Below are 21,045 nucleotides of genomic sequence, written 5' to 3' on the forward strand. Positions count from 1 at the left end.
GAACTGCCAGGTCAGCATTGACTGTCAATATCTTGGGGCTCTCACTTATGAGTATAACCGACATGGCGTGAGGCAATGGTTTTGCAAATGTAAGTTCAATTCTACAATTTCCCTTACGTATCGGATTAAAGTAGCCATCAACTGACTCGTCTGCACTGAGGTTCCAATGCAATATGAATGAATTAGTTTTATAATTCTGATAACGTAGCTCGACGCTTCTATCATTCAATTGAGATAGGAAATCATAATAGCTTCCTCTGCATAGGTCATTGTCCCAATCGTATGAGAGTTGTTTTCGATGTCCATCAATTGTTAGTGCTATTGAACTCACATTTAAATGCTCAAAATTGAATGGACTCAGTTTGAAGTCGCCCTGATAGGCGTCGGTCCGTGTCATGACCATTGAGATCCGATCTGGAATGCGATCGGTGTATAGATTGTCGAAAATTCCATCCACTGAGCCAGCAGTTAATATCTTAATTTTGCTCTCCAAACCTCGCATAGTATAACATGCTGGATGTTTCTTCAGTATAGACTGGTGAGAGAGGAAAGTTGAGTTACTGACTTTGACTTTATGTAATGACAATACTGCATTGTGTATCTTGATTTGATGTTGATGCATTTCTCCTGGACCAGTCAATAAGCGATGCATGTCGCTGGCGTGCACAGCAGGCACCCTAACATCCAATCTCGGTAATAATAGCTTAATTTGATCTGTCAAATCTGTATTACACGCATGACAACTTCAAATAGTTTGCCACCCCTTGTTCTAGAAATGAGTGCTTTAGCAACATTCGAATTTGGATCATTTGCAGCATGTTCACCTGAATCATAATTATACATTCCACAGTCATCTACGGTTTTCTGAAGATGCGTGTTGGTGTGGAGCAAAGTATCAAGCATACATCGGTAGGAATTCGGACAACTTGATGATACTAATCGCTGATTGATACACACATTAATATACTTAAACATTGCAGCTCCCGAGTTATTCACTGGGAATACAACATCGTCGACTACACCATCCGCCGCTCTTGTATACGGATCTCTCCCATCGGTTCCCACTATCTGCATAGTTAGTTTAATGTACATACAATAAACATCAAGATACAGATCAGATAAGTTGCTTATATTCCATTCAATCGTAGATTCCCTGCCTGTAATTGTTGATACAGGGTAGAACAATTGATTCTCGCATGATTCTATAGAAATTTGAGTGGGCGGGATTTGAAAAAGCTCACACTCCCCCTTCAAAAGCAATTCGGACTGGGCGTGGACTACGTTGACCAGTGACATGTTTGCGAATGAATACAAATATAACCCTCTTCCTTGTTTTATTTTTAGGACTTGACAGACCATTTACCTGTCGCCATTTATTTCCGCTTTTCTCCCCCCCACCACCACCACCTCCGATACTTCTTTCAATGTGGAAGACCATGTGTCGCGACCTCCGACGCCTTAATAGCTATTTCTAATGGTTTCTTTCAAGGTTGACAACCCCGTGTCGCGACCTCCGGCGCCGATGCACTGCTTTTAATAGCTTTTTTTTTTAAATTGAACCCCCCTCCAGGTGAAAATCTGGACTGGTCCCAGAATGGTTCCAGTTGAATCTGGACTGGTTCCAGTTGAATCTGGACTGGTTCCAGTTCGATGTTTGATGGTCCCGGAATGGTTCCAGTTGAATGTGGATCGTCCCAGCTGGATTCCCAAGTGGGGTGGCTGGTTCCACTTTGCTGACATCAGTGGTACCACTCTGGTTTCAGATGGTTCCAGAAGTTCCAACTGGAATTCACAGGTACCATTTTGTTCCCAGAATGGTCACTTGAGACTCCAAGTTGGGCAGCTTCCGAGCTTCCCCCTTTCAGATTTCATCTTGTCCACACTTGCCATATATCCTTCTGGTTTTGTTTGATCTATTACTCTGATCTATTTTAGCACATGCGTGATCTCTTTTTATTGCTGTTTATCCAGGTGCACGTGTCTGCGATCAAATATACTATATCCCTGTAACTCCAATTCGTGCACATATTCTCATCTGAAGGTGCATGAATATTATAACATATTAAGTACCAGAGAAATGTCAAAAAATACATCTCAACAACAACAAAAATTAAACTGAATAACTAGAAGAAAGACAACGAAAAGAATGAAGAAAAGGTAATTGCAGAGGCTGATGCAATGTGAAGACGCCACGGCGGCTCGGCGAGCGCCGAGAGGGGAGGAGAGGGCGAGAGGCGAGCGCGAGACTGGCAGGTGGCAGTTGGAACCAGTGTCGTCAGGTCTACTGAAATTTCAATAGATCTACTGGACCTCGAGTCAGTCTACTGAAATACTGAAAAAAGAACAAAACGTGCTTAAATCTACTGATTTTTTTTTTTGCTAGAAGTGCGGTTTTACATAGCGAACTCCAATTCACGTTTGCTTACACTGTCTGGTTGCATTGTAGCCCGCGTAAGACCGAGAAAATCATGTCGTTTTGACATATAGTGAAGGGTATATATGCATTATCTGGCATCTGCGAGCAGTCACGTTTAATAAAGCGAGAGGCTGCCAAGTAAAACAGTTTATAGAAAAGGCATTGCAGAAGTATGCATATTCCACAGGACACCCGGTAAAATAGCAAACGGAGATAAGTTCCGACGAGCTTCGGTCGTTAGGAAGTTTCGTTGTAAACCTCCTCTGCTTGCCGCATTCGAGCGCGTGCGTGGAACGGATCTTTTCTGAGGTCAACCTCATGAAAACGAAACATCTTTCGACAGAAACTATCACTGGACTGCTGCACACAGAGCGAGTGACAAGGACTGCTGTAACTTCACTGTGACTTAGTAGAAACTGAATGTACATACGTGTATGGGGGGGGAGTCAGAGCACGTGATCGAATGACGGTGTGCAAGCACCGGCAAGCACATCTTTACTGTGTACACCACATAAAAAGTACATTTTACTTACTCTATCGCCTATATAACGTGATAGTTCGCGTTTATTTATCATATGGCCCACTAGTTAGGTCGCCGTGGAGCGTTTCGCCCTTGTTTTTAGTACGTCTACTGAATTCTACTGAATTTTTTGATGCTGATCACCTGAATTTCCGCCTAAGTGACCTGGCAACACTGGTAGGAACTTGGACGCGTCGCAGCAAGTTCGTTTTGTCTTCCGTTGCCGTCGCCAGGATGGTGTAGTATTTGCGTGTGTTTTAGTGCGCTTTGTAAGACAATGCGATGACAATGGTTTCTGTGCAACACATTGTCGATTTCCTGGAAGAGTTTTGACACCAAGAAGACGTAAAAGGCGTAGGGGCAAGAACGCACTGTGGGTGATGCAGGTATGATGACCGTGATGTTTTGATTACTATTAAATTAGATGTTTCATTTTAGAAACTTAGAAGGAACTTCAAGAGAAACAGGATAAGAAGATTCCGAACCTACGGTGGGAAGGGGGTGTATGTCGCAACCTGCATGGAAAATAGGAGTGTCATGTGTCATCTTCTCTGAGAAAATACAAAATGTGAAGTGGCCAACGAACGAAAGCTCCCTGTGGTCTGTGAGTGCATCGCACAGTCATGCATATGCTTTGTCTAGACACAGTGAGTGATCAGACTTATACTAAGTAGCATGTACATGTAGAGATGTATTGATTATTTTTTCTGCTCAGCGTATGCTTTTAGCAAAATAAACGGTATTTACTTGAGTAATATGTGCATTTTTACGCATTATTTTCGTTCATGCATTCAGTGGTCCCAGCTACTAAGTGGCGGGATCCCGGACCACTTAGCAGAGGGGACCAATGGATCAATTCCACTGGTTCCACTTCAAGTGGGACCATCGCGAAGCTGGTTCCACTTTCAACTGGTCCCAGTCACTAAGTGGTACAACTCCAGATTTTTGCCTGGGTTGGGATCAGGTCATAGACAGGTCCGACTGAAATCCCATCCGTCAAGTGGTCCCACTTCCTGACTGGTTCCAGATCCCAAGCAGTCCCCATCCCAGAGTGGTTCCCTACTGGGACCACCTGGGAGTGGGGACCAGCATGAGACCTGTCTCAAAAACCACTTTGGGCTGGTCTCACTCTAGATTTTTGCCTGGGCCGTGTCGCGAACTCCGGCGCCGATGCACCGCTTCTAATGGCTTTTTTTCAAAGTGGACAGTCCTGTGTTGCGAACTCTTTGAACGGTTATTTTCGATTTTGTCGACTCCTTTTTCTATTCAAACAGACAAACGGACACCTGCCTTGACGAAAATATTTATTCCTCACTCCAATTGGGTTGCTTGTCAAAGACGTCTTTTCTTCTTCTTTTCCTCCATCTGCCACCGCCGCCAGTGAAATCTTTTAAGACTAGCACCTTAAGCTCGGATGCACTGCTTCTAATGGCTTCTTTCAAATGTTGTCCATCTGATAGTTTTCGTGCCAGGTTTTTTGCTGCATTCATCGCGGTCTTAGTAACGTATGGATGTGCTCGTCGCAGGAGTGGTAATGCAAACTTGTGCAATGATTTAAAGAATCCACTGCCCCTCTGAAACATTGGTCCCGAGTACGGTGTAAAGTTGCCAAGTCCATGACCATAGTGGATTTCCGGGATTTCTTTAAGATACATGTCTAAAGTGTAGAGCTAGAGCTGTTTTGCCTGGTCCTTTGAAGTGGAGAAGTCGACCGCAGTCATCACACAACTTAATTGAAATGAAATTTATTTCATTATGCAATAGCTTAAAATATTGCATGTTTTGGAAAGTGTAATGAATGATATTGTCTTCCTTTGCGGAGTACGGGACTAATCTTAATATGGGAAACTTCTTTGCACCCAAGCATGATTCGATGATGTCACAATAAACTATAAAATGATTGAATAATGGTGTAAGTCTGAGGTGCATGTTTCCACTTGTACTGCTTGCAAAAGTTGTAAGTGGTGCAAAACCCAACATATTAGAGAGGTATTCTGATAGATGAATGGTAACACCATCAATTGGGTTGATAGTGCAGAGCTTTGTGTCATTACTATATGTGAGTAGAGGTTTGCCCTCTAATTGATTGTTGATTGCATGTAGCGGTAATTTCGGAGTTTCGTAATGATCTGGTGGAATAGTTATTCTTTTTGTAACAAGTACATCTTTCTGTATAATCAAGTCATAAGTGCGTTCAAATGGATCTCCATAGTAGTAGGCTGTATCACCTTTTATATTAAAATTATTTAATCTGAGGAGATTCTTGAGCTGTTCTGGAATAGCAAAGAGACTGTGTAATGAGTGTGACAATCTATAACTATTCTCTCGAAACGTTATACTTGCTTCAATTGTGTGTGTTCTAAAAAAACGATTTAATGTGGTCTTGATAGAACAACCTGGAATGAATGCGATCAAGCCAGTTGAAGTAAGAATAGAAATTTCTTCTTAGCTGCGAAGCGAATTCCTCTCGAAGGAATGTGTCCTGACGAGGCACCTTAGAACCTATTATAGTAGTGCCTTGAATGGATGGCACTCCAATAGCGTTTTGTAAGATTTCATCTATAAATTTAATTGACCGAATAGAATGTGGCAAATGGAATACATCTCCCGTCATTATAACTGAAAGAAAAGTCTTCAAAAAGCTCTAGAAGGGTCATTTTCAAGGTTCTTTTAATGACGATAACCTTGTGAACCTCTACAAAGTCTTTGTAATCAACCTGCATGACACTGTCATCGCTCCGCGGTATATTGTAGAATAGATTTCAGATGGCTAGTTCTTGTAATCCAAGTTCATACTTTCCCCTCAGTTGTAGGGGTGCATTCAAAGCAACTGTAAAGTTGTCCAGTGTATTTGTTGGATATAATTCGGTACAGTCATTTGATAGGAGGCACATATAAAACTCAGAGCCTAGCACCATCTTGCACTGGGACCCACGAATTAAATGAATCGTCATAACAAGCCCACTTCACTTTATAATGAGTGACTCCATCAATTTTCTTGCTGGATATAATGTTTTCAATTGGATTTGGGTCATCATCCTCTTTGATTACGCATTGCAATTCATTTGCATAATATGTGCCCTCTTCTTCTCCACCGTCTGGGCCTGCAATGGAAATGACTGCGGGATCTTTTTTCTTATCCCTCGCAATTGTGTTGATAACATGAGACCAGTGTCCTGTGTACCCCTTGTCAAAGACTAATCGATTCAATAGAGCACGAACTTGCTGGCCAATTTTGAATGGTATTGTGATGTCATCATCTTTTTTACTATTGAGTCTATTGAAGGTTCAACCTCGTTATTTTCATTCACTTCAGTGCCGCATTTTAATAGTTCTATGGTAGGAGTTGTTATAATCCTCTATAATCTTTGGAAGAATTTTAAGGTATTTGTGATGTCCTTTACTACGGAAATAGCAGAACAGGCAACCTTTAATTGTTCTAATTGCGCGTTCTGGCAAACAAGATTTCATAAGAGAAAACGAATGATAAAGAACTATACCGTGACGCCTACACCAAGCCTGCATATGTTTGTTGAAGAATTCACGCCCCTGATCCACCTGGATTAGCCGGGGTTTTTCTGTATTTCGATATACCTTCATAAATCCTTTCTTCACGTCTTCAGCTCGCTTGGTCTTGAGAGGTTTGGCCATGATTTTCCTCGACAAGCAGTCTATCACAAGCAGTATGTAGGAGAATCCTTTATTGTATTTCTTGTATTGAATGAATGAAATGAGGTCTGCTTGATGGAGGTCGTTCAGGTGGGGTGAGATGACTTTCCTTCTCTTAAATCTTCGTCTTGCGTCTTTGTGAAGAGTATAGACGTCGTCGCGTTGTAATTCATGTAGTGCTTCTTTCCTTGTGATTTTCCGTGCCTTTTGATAACGTTTAACCCCTCCAAGCCCACCGTCAGGTGACCTGTAGCTCATTCTTCTTCTGAGAAATATTCTTCGTCTGAAGATGAAATCAACTTTGTTCTTTGCAGCGACTTGTAGGTCTCCCACAATATTTTCTTCTTTGATTTTCTTTTCGGTCTGATTTTGTGTGATGGCAGAAGTTTTGACACCTTCAGAAACCAAGCAGGCCTCACTCGTTTATGACACAAGACCAATTCCATTATACTAGAGCCATGAATGGTTTTGTTGTTATGAATGATTTCTACTTTTTCATTCCATGACAAACTCCTTGGTAGCGCTGACACTATCCGTCTCACTTTTTTAATATTTATATTATCTGGCAGAGCATCATAATCGAATTTTCTGCTAATACTTTCCTCCATTTGTAATGGTTTTATTATTGGCGGATCTGATTCTATTGTCAGTTTCAATTGATTTTTTATGGTGTAGTACATAGCTGTTAGCATACGTTTTACCTTTATGTCTTTACCTCACTTTCATTAGATTCCAAAATAGTGTCCACTGGATTTAATACCTCGATTTTTGTTGCCATTTTCAAACACCGGCTAAGTTAGCTATAACCCGCCCTGCTACACCACCTAATATACTAGTCAAGCCTGTCAGTAATAGTGGGAGTAATGGGACCAAACCTCCTCGTTGTCGATATAAAAACTTTTGTAGTAGCTTCTTTGGTGATTTGTGCAATGTTTTATATGCGATGTATCGAATTTTGGCTTTATATTTCTTTAAATCTTTGTATAGTTTTGGTGACAGTTTAACATTACCATTCAATATATTCTTGCAAACTTCGGAAAGAGCTTCAATGCTGTGTGGAGGAGCCTCCTTCAATATGTTTTCCCGTTCTTTTGGAGTGCAGGTTGCAAGCGCTTTAACGAAAGTTAAATGGCGACGTAGACTTTTCATTTTGGTATGAAAACAAATTGCGACTCAGCTTAGTTATATCTGTTCACAATCTTTTATCAGACTGGGTAAGTGGATGTAGGTCAATCACTAGATAACCAAGTGGTTTCTCTGCTGCTTGTTCGAATGCGCTCAGAAAGTATGGTAGCCGCGATTTCCTGTAGATTTGTCGTCTTAGAAGTTCGAGTTGCGCACGAGATCTTAAATTATTGAATAATATTATATACGTGCTGTTGTGGGATAGAGTGTGGTAGTTTACATCGTTATGAAATAAGTATTGACAAAGAAAAATAATCGATGCATTCTTGTGATAGATGAACCATATCTTGGATAACATTCTTTTCAGTCATGATATCATCAACTATAATCAGTGTTGGTATGTTCTCATTCCATATCATTGGTAATTCTTTACTAAATGTAATTTTAGTGAATTCATTCTGCCAGCTAGCATCATATTTACTAACATAAAATATTTGTTCTGGGACTACACTGAATACTGATAGATTTCTGAGGATGTTATGAGCTAGGTAAGTTTTTCCTGACATGGAAGGTCCACATATAAGAATTCGTGCAGGGTGGATGAAAGAAAACGGTCTTACATCGGACATTGTGTCGCAGAGGTAGAAATGAAACTGATAATAAGATGTGTTGAAAACTAGATTTATTACCATCCAGTGCTTCCCCAGCCTTCGATTTGATCAAATTGACTTTTCGCAGACTCTCGTTTGGCCCTGAGGAGACGTTCGTGAGGTAAAACGCGTCTGATAGCTTCAGCTTTTGCTTCATGAATTTCTTGTTTCAGACGCCATTTCCTCCTCTTCACATTTCTTTCCGAAACAGCGACGAAAGAGTTTCCGCATAATTATTTTGGGAGTGAGTGAGCTCCTGGTCTGGGGAATGAATGGGAAAATGAGGAGGAGGGCTCGTCCAAAAGGTAATAAATGGGAAAGAGTGGAGAGGAGGTTGTATGATAATGAGGATGCTGCACGTTTAAAAGTTTCTTCCTCCCTTGACTGGCTCATATTCCAAAAATGTCTGACGATAGCAGTAAGTTTTTGCTTCGCAATGTAGTTCTTTTTTCCTCATGACTGTTGTCTTTTTCAGTATTTACTCCAAGTCCAGTTCTACTTGAAGAATGTAAGAAATTATAATGAATATGAAAAAGGTGTTTAAATTTGATTTCTTGTTTCAGCTCCAGAGTCGCCGCCGCCAATATGTGTGTATTATTGGAATTTAATTTGACGTTAATATATGAGTTCGATGACTTTGCTGGATTGAATGATTAGTTAATATAATTGTTAGTATCTTTTCAGCTTACACTCCTGTGTCCGACGAAAGCAGTAAGTTTTTGATTCGCAACGTAGTTCTGTTTTCTCATGAATATTGTCTTTTTCAGTGTTTACTACAAGCCCAATATTTTTTGAAAATGGTAAGGAATTATAATGGATATGAAAAAATTGTTAACATTTTATTTCTTGTTTCAGCTCGGGAGTCACCTCCCCCGTTATGTATGTATTATTGGAATATAGTTGTGCATGTTTAGTTATTATTAATTGATAATATCCTTTTCAGCTTACACACCTGTACCGCAGCCAAACCCCCAAATGTGAGTAAAAGTTATAGGACACAATTACATAAATAAATGAGATTCTCTTTCAGATCATTGGAGTCCGACACCAGAATGTATGCATTATTATAAAACGAGCATGGATGTTGATAATGTGGCTATCTTTTCAGATTACCCAACGTTGGATCAGTCTACTGTATGTATTATTGAAATGAATAAGTTGGTATTAATTTAGATTCCCTTACAGATTATTGGTGTCCACCGCCACCACAATGTATGTATTATTGAAATGTATAAGTATATATTTATTTAGATTCACTTACAGATTACTGGAGTCCGCCGCCACCGCAATGTATGTATTATTATAATGCGAATGTGGTTTCATATAATAATAATAACAACCGCTTTTGCAGGTCACTATTGTGCCCAACGTGAGTTATCGTGTGGTAAGCAATGTTATGACGTTAATTTTATGTTTTCTTTCAGGGTCGGAAATGATGGAACTAATAAGGAGTACAATAATTAATACATTGAATGAAATATTAACTAATGAATAAATGTATGTTTCCTTTACATGTACTGTCTTGTGTATCTTCTTTTACAGGTCGTGAAGGTTTCTCGGTTGGGTTTTTCCCCTTCACCTGATTGGCGTCACAATTGGCACAATTCCCAGCACAATTGGCTTTAATAAATATATTTCAACTTCATTGGCATTATAATTGGCATTAATAAATATATTTTCGCTTGTACTTTTTGTGTATGACCCTTCTTTGCATATGTTTATGCATGTTATAAGCGCGCAGACAACCCTCCGCACACGCGCTGCGCGGGGAAAACTACGCGAGTGAAGTCGGCCCAGACGCTGTGGGGGATCGAACCAGGCACCTAGGGTCGAGTCCGGACACCTATCTATACTACTGAAAACCTACTCGACTTAACTCGGGAGTACGAAGCGGCGTTCCAAAATCGGGCCGAGTTATTCGATGGCGTCACTACTCCGGTTTCAAAACCAGGTCGAGTTCGATGTCGGGTTAACTCGGTCTACTCACCGTTCCAAGGTCGGGAGGGGTGGGTAAGCCGGAGTAATGACGTCACGCCGGTGCGGTCTCCTGTGTTCGCGTGTTTGCGGGTGCTTCAAAACGAAACTGTACGTGCTAGCGTGCGATGGGAAGAGATAAATCAACGGGCGGGGATAACTCAAGGGATAAATCATTTCAATAGCAGCGAGTCCCAGAATCGATGGGGTAACTTCGCCAATAATCCTGGTGGTTACCGTGGTACAGAGAGCATCCCAGTGAAGACTACTGAGGGATGATCGCATGTTTTCTGTGGTGGGTAGTATTCTGGGACTTGCAGAGCAAGAGGGTTAGGACACCCCTCCCTCTCCTGTGCCACCATCATATCTCTTCTGTTTCACCCTCCCCTGGATGTACCGAGCCACCACTTCACAGCAGGCTGACCGCACCTTCCCCGTACACCACCCCTCTCCCATGATGACGCTCATTCCAGCGTTGAGGAGGAAGGAAGCATGATGGCACAGTCATTTCAGTGCGGGTTTTGCGAGAAACCGGCCACAATCAATTGAATATAGTTTAGTTGTCCATATTTCGATTCAGAAGGCCTGTACCTGTCTTTCGCGACGCAGCTGCCTTGGAGAACATCTATCACATCTTCCCAATCGGCATCTTCGCTATAAAATAAATCACGACGCGCGTATAAGTAAAGTCAGTCACGTAAAAAACGTAAAGTCAGTCAGTCAAGTAAAGTAAAGACCCTTCCCCACTTAGAACAGTTTAATAAACAGTAAAACAGTAATAAACAGTAAAATAAAAGAGGATAAACTAAGGACAGTACAAAGATCGGAGGTCTATGGAGAAGCAGACGTATGGGGAATTTTGGAATTTTCAGTCATTTCGCATTGAGCCCCTGATTGTTGCCTGTTCCTGCTGAGAAGATTGCTTTTACTCTGCCTCTGACTATGCTAGCCACATTCGAATTTGACGATTGATATAGCGTAAACTTGCATATGTTTGTTGATTCCGGTGCGCCACACGCCTTGCTTTTCGTTTTCAGTTCTTGGTGAATCTTTTATGTAAAAAGCTTTAAAGATGTGTCATTTTGAAGCCTGCATTAGTCACCGATGTAGAAATGATTTCGACACACTTGTACCGTTGTAGAAGATCAATGTCAGTGAGATGAACTTTTTCAGCCTTTTGACCAGTCCAATCCTGGAATGGACACCAGCAGGCGGGCCACCCGGGAGAGGGACAAAGTGATGGACGCGCCCGCTCTTCGTTTTCAGGACGAGATCAGTGCTACATTTTAAGATGTGAACGCTATTGGTGGCTTTAACTAAGACCAGACCATGAGTTTATGAGGCGATGGATTGACCTTTGCTGATGAGTTGCCAAAAGATCACCTCGCATGCCTCCAGGATGAGATTCGATACTTCTTGTCTTCATTTATTGAGGTGTATCCTTCTAAAATGATTCCAATGCTGCATTTTTTTAATACATTATCCGAGGATTATCAACCAACTGGGTCCCCTTAAACAGTACTGGTGCATGCGTTTTGAAGCAAAGCATCAGTATGTGCTTCCTGCAACCAGAATTTCAGGAACATATGCAAGTCTATAGGTAAACGGCATCAGCTGCTGCAAAGCTTTGAACTAGCATGCTTGGAGTTGGACAAGGGCATTCAGACAACAATACCCAAGCCTGTTGCACATGAAAACTTGGCTCCATGCATTCGAGCAATCTTCACAGATGGTGTGCCAGTTTGGCAAGTTGCTTCTGCCTGCATACAGCAAACCGCATACAAGATGTCGGACGTGATTACCATGAAGAAATGCCAACTACCACGTTTTGGGCAGATTGCAGGGCTTTACATGTGCTGTGGCCTGTTCCTTCTTTCTGTCTGTTCCTTCTTGTAAATGTTTTAAGAACTGTGCTGTTTCACCGGCATCGCTGGTCATACACAGTTTTAGAGTCATATCAAGTCCTTGATTTGTACTCTGATTGTGAATTGGTATTGAAGCCAGAGGTAATGGTAGACGAATAAACTTGCATTACTCATCATTGTAATTTATTGCACAGAATAAAACTTGTTATAATAGAGCATATTAATTAGGTAGTAGTTTGCCTTTTTGCATATCAGTTATGTAGTCTTGGTGTAGCTTGTGGAGATTAGTACGTACTTTTGTCATTGTAGTTGCTATACACGTCAGACCTTGTGAATGACATACTATTCATGAAAACTTTCAACATATCACATTTTGTGAGAAAAATTATTTGTTACCCTCTGTGATTCAAACGATGGTATGAGCAGTCATCATGGCGTCAATTAATCAATGTCCCCAATTATTACAACATAAGAATAGTTTGGACAACCCCTGCAGCGGTGTCAGATCCATTTCGTAAAACAAATTGTTCATTTGCAAGGCCATGGCACAGCTATAAAGATCCGATACTGATATAGCATCCATGAAAGTTCTTAAGCAAGGGTTTATGGCTAGTAATGACAGCAGTTATTACTTTTGAAATCTCTCAGCTGGTACTCGGCTACTGAAAGACTAGTAAGCGCATTGGGGGTTAGTAACTGCAACCGTTATTAACCTTCTGGAAGCAACATAGGGATAGACAGGGAACGTTGAATTATCAACCTTTTATCATATGGTTAAAGTTTGAATATGATTGAAGGTTCAAAGTTGGACGTTCCCTGGCTGTCTCTGTGTTACTTTTGCCGTCTTCAGAGTTGTCATGTGGCAACCCGTCCCGCTTGTCTCTTAGTTAGAGAGTCACTGGCTGTTATATGTCAGTTGTAACAGTTTCCTGACACTAATTAACGCAAGATAAACTGCACGAGTACAGAGCCCATTGATAACGCCACGACCGTTCATGTTGCTTAGGGTGAGGATTTTTAATTTTATTTCTTGCTCCGAGGCAACGCGGGCCGCCACTTCGGCACCCCTGCCCTATACTATTCGCATAGGTACCGGCACTCGAATCTTTCTCTCTGTTATTCAAACAAGTCAGCCACGAGACTTCTTTGCACATTTCGAGCTTACGTGCGGTCTACTAGTCAAGGCCCGCATGCTCATTAATTAATCGCAAACTACTCAAAAACAGATGGTTAAAATTTAAACCGGCTGCACGAACACGAGACGAAATTACCTGAGACTTACTCCGCTAATGACAGGCAGTCATGCAGTAGTTTCTAAAAGGCCATAAAATGCTCATTACTTTTTGTACGTAGCTTGTTAGAGATCACGAATTCATACAAACGTTTGTGTGTAAGAACGGTGTAAAAATATACCCCTCGGGAAAGGAGCTGACCGCGCTCGTTGAACAACCGAAGAGATCCCACATCACGGGTTGCACAACCATGCTAATTATCATTCTGGTGCTTGTCCTTTGCAACAACTGCGCCCTCTCCCAGTACGGCGGAAGTAAGTGCTTTTATCTGTGACTTATGTTTTTTTACACGTCAATGAAAGTGCTTCTTGTAGCACGCTTTCGAAAGTATCGAACAAATGGTGAATGTTCAAGGGAGAACAAGGGGTACTACGGTCACTTCCTCCCGGACCAAGCCGTGGCAACAGCGATTGGGTATTACAGCATATAGTGTTTGTCCTTCCTGTTCTATGACTCGGCCCCTCAGTCTCCTGATGTCACATTCCTGTGGTTGTGCTGTTGCTGAATGTGGCACCTTCCGATAACCTTCCACCTCGGAGGGTTGTATCAGTGACCTGACTGCATTCGGCGCGCGAGGTAGTACAAAGCCGATAAAACAGGCCAAAGATGGCAACCAAGCCCAGAGAACGCGAATATGGTGAGCCCAATATGGCGAGAAGCGAAGTACACCATAAGTCCACTATATGCAACCTACACGATATGTTTACAATATTGCGGAAAAACATGTTTACGAAAAAATGGCTCGACGGCTTAGTAGAGCGGTAGGATCATTGCGCAACGATATATCAAAGGAAATGCTAGGGAAAAGGATGTGTACGACAGTCATACCAACGAGCAGCGTTGTGCGTTGAGCGAGTCGTATGCGATGCGCTTTACCACTGCCGTCGTGTGGTCTTTTCTTTTGATTTCAGCAAAATGCTTCCACAGAATCATGATGGAGTTCCTTCGCTTTGCTGAGAAAAGGAGGGGCGGCTAGGTGATGCGTCTAGATGTGCGCTTGGAGAACGAGGTTGCTTTATACGAACGCATACATATATTTGTCATCACTGTCTCCAGACGTACAGTAATGCACTTGTCCCACATATTCACCGGTACTTCGAGAGCTTTGGGCTTTCCCTTCACACATATGTACATCCTCCTCAGCTGCAGTGACGTGCTTCCCACCCAGGACTTCCTGCCGTATACTGCCGTCCGAACGATGACAACGTACGGGTGTTGCGTGTGTCTTGTGCGTTACGGCAACACCGCCTAGATAACACAAGGCCTCTTCATGCACGCCGTGACGTCACCCTAGTTGTCCCTCCGCTGCTTCCCTCTGATACTTGGACGGTCGCCAGAGCGTGCCTAAGCAAGCGACGTCGCGCTCTTGTTGTTGAAATCGATGTTTTAACTAACGTAATGCAATTTAGCATCAACTCACCCCAAGAACACACGCGGTCCTCAGGATGTCCTCAAAGTGTCATCACGTCCTCGTCCATGATGAGATGAACGGAGGAGGTCCACAGGGTGTCATCATAGGAGCTTCCAGTGATTGTCATTTGTGTACATCCTGCGGTCGTCAACCGGAGGACAAGCACAGGAGAAGTAAATTATTTTAATACTGCGTTGTGCATTTTAATACCTGCTAGCCTGTAATCAACTTTCCGATTTATTTCTCATTACCCAATACAATCAAAGGAGTGCTCATGCATAAATTTAAAAAACGAACAAAAATATAAAATAAAAAGAGATATAGGGGGCGCAAATACTGATTGTCGGATTTTAAAGGAATCCGTTCATGTGCAGCGTTTGACGTGCACTAAAATACAGTTTGCTAGACCTTTCACTGTGGTCTTGTTGTATGAGTGTCCGCAAAGGGTCCATGCCAGGAAGTTGCGCGGAGCCTTTTATTTCGGAAGAGAGAAAAAATAATAGCGTTTCACTGCTCAAGCTTCACTTACTATGCATGCATCAAACCAAAGCAGTAAGAAACACGGACACTACCTTGATAGCGATTTAATACTCCAAGGAATTTCTCACTTCATGGTTGGTTATGTGCGAAATCAAGTTAAACTTAGATACCTCACCCTTTGTTTTGACTGAGATGCGAAGAGGACTCCCGAATCTGCTGAAGTTCGGAAGACAAGCAATAACTTGTATCTGTTCAGTCTTGGAAAGGAAATGCTGCTGCATCATATGCCTTCGTTTCGTGGTGGTGGTTTCGTGGGTTTTAGTGACCTAGGGGCCTTTTATATATATCTCTTTTTTTTTGTCTTTTAAACTGTGACACTCATTGTTTGTGATGAGAAATACGCTGAACGAAATACAGAGGAGAAACCACGAATGGTAGCTGGTGACGGAGGTTGAAAATATACAAAAAGACACACACGCTGACTGGGTGCTGCAAATGTGCCCTCACTTCCCAAAATAAATAATTCACTAAGGTATCTGCTTGCTCCCAGAACTGTACTAGCCGCGTCATTTAGTAGCTCCCATAGGAGGTCCTGAGGATATGACGGGGAGTCTCACTTTGTCACATTTCTAACAAATTGAGGACCTGGTAGGGAAGTCCTGGGGATGTTATCCCTGTCCGCTGATGACTTTCCTCGGGCGTACCTAGGAGGTCATTGTGCTCTTGGGGCAGGAACAAGACCAACTGATGAATGAAGCACTTCTAAGTTTATATATTTATCCGAACGTTGAAAATACTACTTTACTCTTTCGAACACTTAAATGGTTACATAAGACCTTAAGTGCGATGATAGGTTGCTTTCAATGTGGAGAAACATCACACACTTGTCGGTCACACTCATTGTTCAAAATTGGTGTTGCAGATGCATCCTAACTTGCTTTTTAAATCGTCAAGAAGACATTGAATTCTTCATCACTTCTTCTCTTCTGGTTCCTAGTGAATTTACTAAGGCTTTCTGAAGGGTCGTGTTCTTCGTCCTGGCGCGTTGGGAATTCCTTCATTCGCGACGAGCATGCGTAGATGACATGTAGCCCGGGCACTTTGCATAAACTGAAGGCGCAGCACCTGGCACCAATCGTAGTCGATCTCTTTCGATTTCAGTCATCTTCCCATCGCTATGCGTGAGTTTTGCAACAATTCCGATCACTGAAAATGCCGTTCGCAGGCCTGTGAGAGAATGAGGACGACCGTATTACAATCAACATGTAAGCAAGATCCCACAGCGCATTTCAGCGGCAGTGGCTTCAAGTTTACTTACATACATTGGAGCGAATGCTCGGTTTCAAATGTGCGCGTGGAATCGCCTTCAGCTATAATTCCCGGAGAACTTCATCCTTTGGGAACGAGAACACATGCACCATTGGGCCCTCGTCGTTGTTGTCTCGACAGCGAGGAACGCGGCACTGGCCCATGTAGAAGTGACTCACCAACATCTTTTCAGTTAACGGTCACTGCCTATCTCCACATAGAGCGTTCCAAAAGCATACGTACCTGTCACTCGAGAAACCTGACAATGCAGCACGCGACGCATAGGCAAAAATCTCATGAAACAGACACTAGAAGCATGAAGAGATGACCTGCAAGTTGCACAACGCTTGCATCAGCATGCATCGGGCCATCGGACTCGGGATCAGGCTCGGGCAACTAGTGTTACGTCACACGCTGGGAGAGGGAAGCATGGAGAGGGATTGTGTTTTCTAGGTGGTGTTGGTTATGGGAAGGTGGGAGTGGGACGACACGCCCCAACACAAGCCCTGACACAACCGGATAGTCGCGTGGGAAGCTCCTCTGTTGACCTTCGTACGCGTGAAATTGCCAGGGTGCAGCTGGGTTTTCCGCATTTTCTAAGCTGCTTTACCTACACTCTTAGAAATGAACTTCACCGCATAGCACGCTCCTAGCCAACCATAATCTGGAATGATATCGTTATCTTTCCTGGTTTGCTGAAAACGGGAGGCGTACGCCTTTTTTGTGACAATTATGAACAGCATAAGTGTCACAAAATAGGCTCCGCCCCACGTTTTCAACAAATCAGGGACGAGAACGTTGTCATTCGGAATGATGGTTGGCTAGGAGCGTGCTATGTGGTGAAACTCATTTTTAAGAGTGTACTATAGAGATTCCTAGTGGTCGCAGTAGTAGGACGGCGTTTGGACGGCACCGGCACAATGGTCATGGTGACAGTCCTGCCTCCGCGCTAACCATACCAAACAAGACCGTTTCTCGGGGTAACTTTCCTTGAGAATGTTTCATTGGAAGCAGTTTTTCTTCCAGGCGTCTATCCGCGGTTTCATTCTGACTCCTCAGTACATTATGTGGTACGGAGTAGCGCTGGAGTGGTGTGACGGCTTGTGAACCAACCTGCATACGAGCGGATCGGTTCAGAGCCTGCCCTAGACTGGGGTCCTCGGGAGAGGGAATAGACGCACACTCTTAAAAAAAGGTGTTTTTTAACTCGTTTCCTTGCCACATATATAACTCCCTTTTGAAGAGTGCAATTACGCTCAAAAGGGTGTCTCCTCACTCCCTCAAGGGAGTAGCATAACGCCTTCTCCCTGCCCGGGAGTAATATTACTCTCCAGTAGGGAGAAAGGTGTTATGCCACTCCCTTGAGGGAGTGAGGAGACACCCTTTTGAGCGTAATTGTACTCTCCAAAAGGGTGTTACATATGTGGCAAAAAAAAAGAGTACACCCTTTTTTTAAGGGTGCAGGTAAGAGAGATGAGGAGCGGGGAAAGAAAATCCAACAGAAACTATACAGTTCCGACCACTCCTCCGTCCCACTGACATGTGAAATTGTGAATGAATATACAGCACAATGTAAAACTGTGTGCCCTATACACTATTGGTTTTCTTCCGTCACATAATTTGACGTGTTTGTCTGGGTAATGGTGCACAAAAAAAACAACAAACAGCACAAAGACTAGACCACGAAACAGTTAATGGCGTCCAATAAAGTTACGTGAAAGATGCCAATATCATGAGTCATGCAAAAATTATCAACAAGTTGAAGGACTAGATGTTAAGTACTTAGCGCCTGACACTTCGGAATGTAAAACGTCACGCGTAAAACGTAGGTACGCGAGAAGGAGTAGAGGAAAGATATTCAGGACAGTCAATGCCGTCTTGTAGCAGCTTACAAGCAGCTTGTATACAGAAAGTGTGAGGCGTCGCTATGACAAAGTAAGCAGATCAAGTTTTCTTAAAATCTACTCGCAATTTTAGTATACGATGTTGAACGAATATGTCTGTCGTATAGCACACGTAGGAACTTCCGCTGCACAGCTTCAAGTAATGAAACATTGGTAACAATACTAAAGTGACTGAAGCAAACTAAAGAGTTGGTAGTACTGGAGCATTGTATAAGCATAAAAGAGTATTCGCAAAAGTTAAGGTTTTTGTAAGGCGTGTTATCATACGTAGTGTGGAAAGCATTGCTCACTATATGAGAAGCATGTACTGTGTACGTCAGCTTAGAATCGACAAGGACACCAAGGTCCAATATCGTCGCGTCCAAGATCGGTAGCACCGAAGGTAAGGGAAGGCGCAGTGAAACGAAATAGTGTGTCAATTTTTGAATTTTTTGTACAGGAAGGAACATTTACATTTTTAACTCTACTGGCATTTAACATTATTTTTGAAGAGATACTCCGACAAATTGCGAAAATAGAAACAGCTAACTCTTGTAACCGTGTGCCCCAGGCTCGGGCAGTGTGTTACAACCAGCGGAGGAGTATATTACACAACGTATAATATATTACACCAGTATTATACAACGAATAATTTTATGAAAAGTCAACTTTGAATGTGTAGCAGAGCTCGAAGCATCTGCTGGCGGGAGCGTACCATGGGGTAGGCAAGACGTCCGCAATATTTATTTATTTATTTATTTATACCCTCAGGGCCAAGCACTACAGAGGGGAGTGGTTACATGAGATTAGCAATACACAATTGAAAATGGGCTGGATTAATACATATCGCTGAAGACGGGAGGTGGTTCCAGCCCAAACTTGTTCGGGGTACAAAAGAGTTAGATAATAAATCGGTCTTGCAGAGCGGTATTCCCACCTTATGTTGTTGATCAATACGCGAAGAGATAAACCAGGGTGCAGTGAGCAAATGTTCTTTTAGTATTGGATTGTGGAAATAAATGGCGTGGAAAAAGAGTGAGGCGTCTCCGTTTCCGACGTAGTGCTATAGAGGTTCAAGTGATAATGAAGCCTTCATAGATGTGAGACTCGCTGTTCTGTTGAAGTTAGATGGGATAAAACGAGCCGCGCGGTTTTGAATGCTCTCAAGTTGAAGGATTAATGTGGAATGAGTTGGGTCCCAAACAGATAATGCATATTCAAGTTTCGGACGAACTAGAGTTTTATATAGTGTTAACTTTAGATCTACAGGAGCCATGGAAAAATTTCTTCTAGTATATCCGAGGGTGCGATTGGCGTTGTTAGTGACATATTCAATGTGGGATTTCCAAGAAATGTCAGTCGTTAGTAACACTCCTAAATATTTGTATGTGGTTACAGACTGGAGCTGTATATGGTTAATGCTGTAGCAATGGCTGGCATCTTGCTGCCGCCTAGACACGAGCATATGCTTGCATTTATGGAGGTTAAGCTCCATGCCACATTTGGAGTACACCAGGCAAATATTTGCGCTAGATCAGACTGTAGGTTATTTTTGTCAGAACTGTTAGTGATTTCGCGGTAGATGACGCAGTCATCTGCGAATAGACGGACGGATGAGGAGACACAGCTAGGCAGCTCATTGATGTATATTAAAAAAAGGAGTGGTCCAAGAACAGAGCCTTGAGGAACCCCAGATGTTACTGGGAGGCTCCGGGAGTCCGAATCGTTAACTGTTACGTACTGTGTTCGATCAGTAAGGAAGGATATTAGCCAGGATAAAACTTGGCGATCGATATTAAGGATACGCAGTTTATTAAGAAGAAGGGAGTGAGGTACTTTATCAAAGGCTTTGAGAAATCTAAGGAGATACAATCTGTCTGGGATCCCCGATCGAGAATATTGAGAAGGTCGTGTGTGAAGGAGATAAGCTGAGTTGAACAGGAGAATGATTTACGAAAACTATGTTGGTATGGAGAGAAAAACCCATGAGAATGCAAATGTTCCGCAAGATGTTTAAAGGTAATGTGCTCCAGGAATTTGCAAGGTATGCTAGTTAGGGATATTGGTCGGCAGTTAGTTGCAAAGTGTTTATCGCCTGTTTTGTGGACTGGAACCACCCTATCTGTCTTCCAGTCATTTGGTAGTTCATCAGATGTAAGGGATTGTGTAAATTGCTTATATAGGATAATGGAGCAATACATATATGTAATATCAGCAATCAGCAATATATAAGCAATATCGCTCCCATTTAGCAGTGGAACGTCGCAGGAACGTCGCTGTGGACAAACCAGTTCAATTTTTTCCGTGCTCTGCATCAGAAAACTAACTTCGTATTCTCCTGCAGCATTCTCTCCTGTCGTAAACGCGACTTTATATATGGAAGCCGTACTATTCACCACCTGTGTGCACCACATGGGGCCACTACAGTGTGCCCCATGCGGTGCTGAGGCTG

The 21,045-nt window shown here is 42.6% G+C and overlaps 2 protein-coding genes across 2 annotated transcripts in view; both read left to right on the forward strand.

Annotated features, from left to right (window-relative positions):
* Positions 1-9,963, forward strand: part of LOC135392451 (uncharacterized) — a 71,973-nt gene extending 62,010 nt beyond the window's left edge. The window contains exons 2-14 of the mRNA XM_064623161.1: positions 8,856-8,888; positions 8,944-8,967; positions 9,065-9,091; positions 9,148-9,180; positions 9,236-9,259; positions 9,324-9,357; positions 9,411-9,434; positions 9,489-9,514; positions 9,566-9,592; positions 9,644-9,670; positions 9,732-9,749; positions 9,805-9,831; positions 9,923-9,963. Of these exons, the coding sequence (XP_064479231.1) occupies positions 8,856-8,888; positions 8,944-8,967; positions 9,065-9,091; positions 9,148-9,180; positions 9,236-9,259; positions 9,324-9,357; positions 9,411-9,434; positions 9,489-9,514; positions 9,566-9,592; positions 9,644-9,670; positions 9,732-9,749; positions 9,805-9,831; positions 9,923-9,963 (365 nt within the window). The remainder of the gene's footprint in view (positions 1-8,855; positions 8,889-8,943; positions 8,968-9,064; positions 9,092-9,147; positions 9,181-9,235; positions 9,260-9,323; positions 9,358-9,410; positions 9,435-9,488; positions 9,515-9,565; positions 9,593-9,643; positions 9,671-9,731; positions 9,750-9,804; positions 9,832-9,922) is intronic.
* Positions 9,964-13,596: 3,633 nt separating this feature from the next.
* LOC135393206 (uncharacterized) overlaps positions 13,597-21,045 on the forward strand; it is a 63,481-nt gene continuing 56,032 nt past the window's right edge. Inside the window, exon 1 of the mRNA XM_064623701.1 lies at positions 13,597-13,765. Within this exon, the coding sequence (XP_064479771.1) occupies positions 13,702-13,765 (64 nt within the window). The 5' untranslated portion in view covers positions 13,597-13,701. The remainder of the gene's footprint in view (positions 13,766-21,045) is intronic.

This window comes from Ornithodoros turicata, chromosome 4 (genome assembly GCF_037126465.1).
Source record: "Ornithodoros turicata isolate Travis chromosome 4, ASM3712646v1, whole genome shotgun sequence".
NCBI lineage: Eukaryota > Metazoa > Arthropoda > Arachnida > Ixodida > Argasidae > Ornithodoros > Ornithodoros turicata.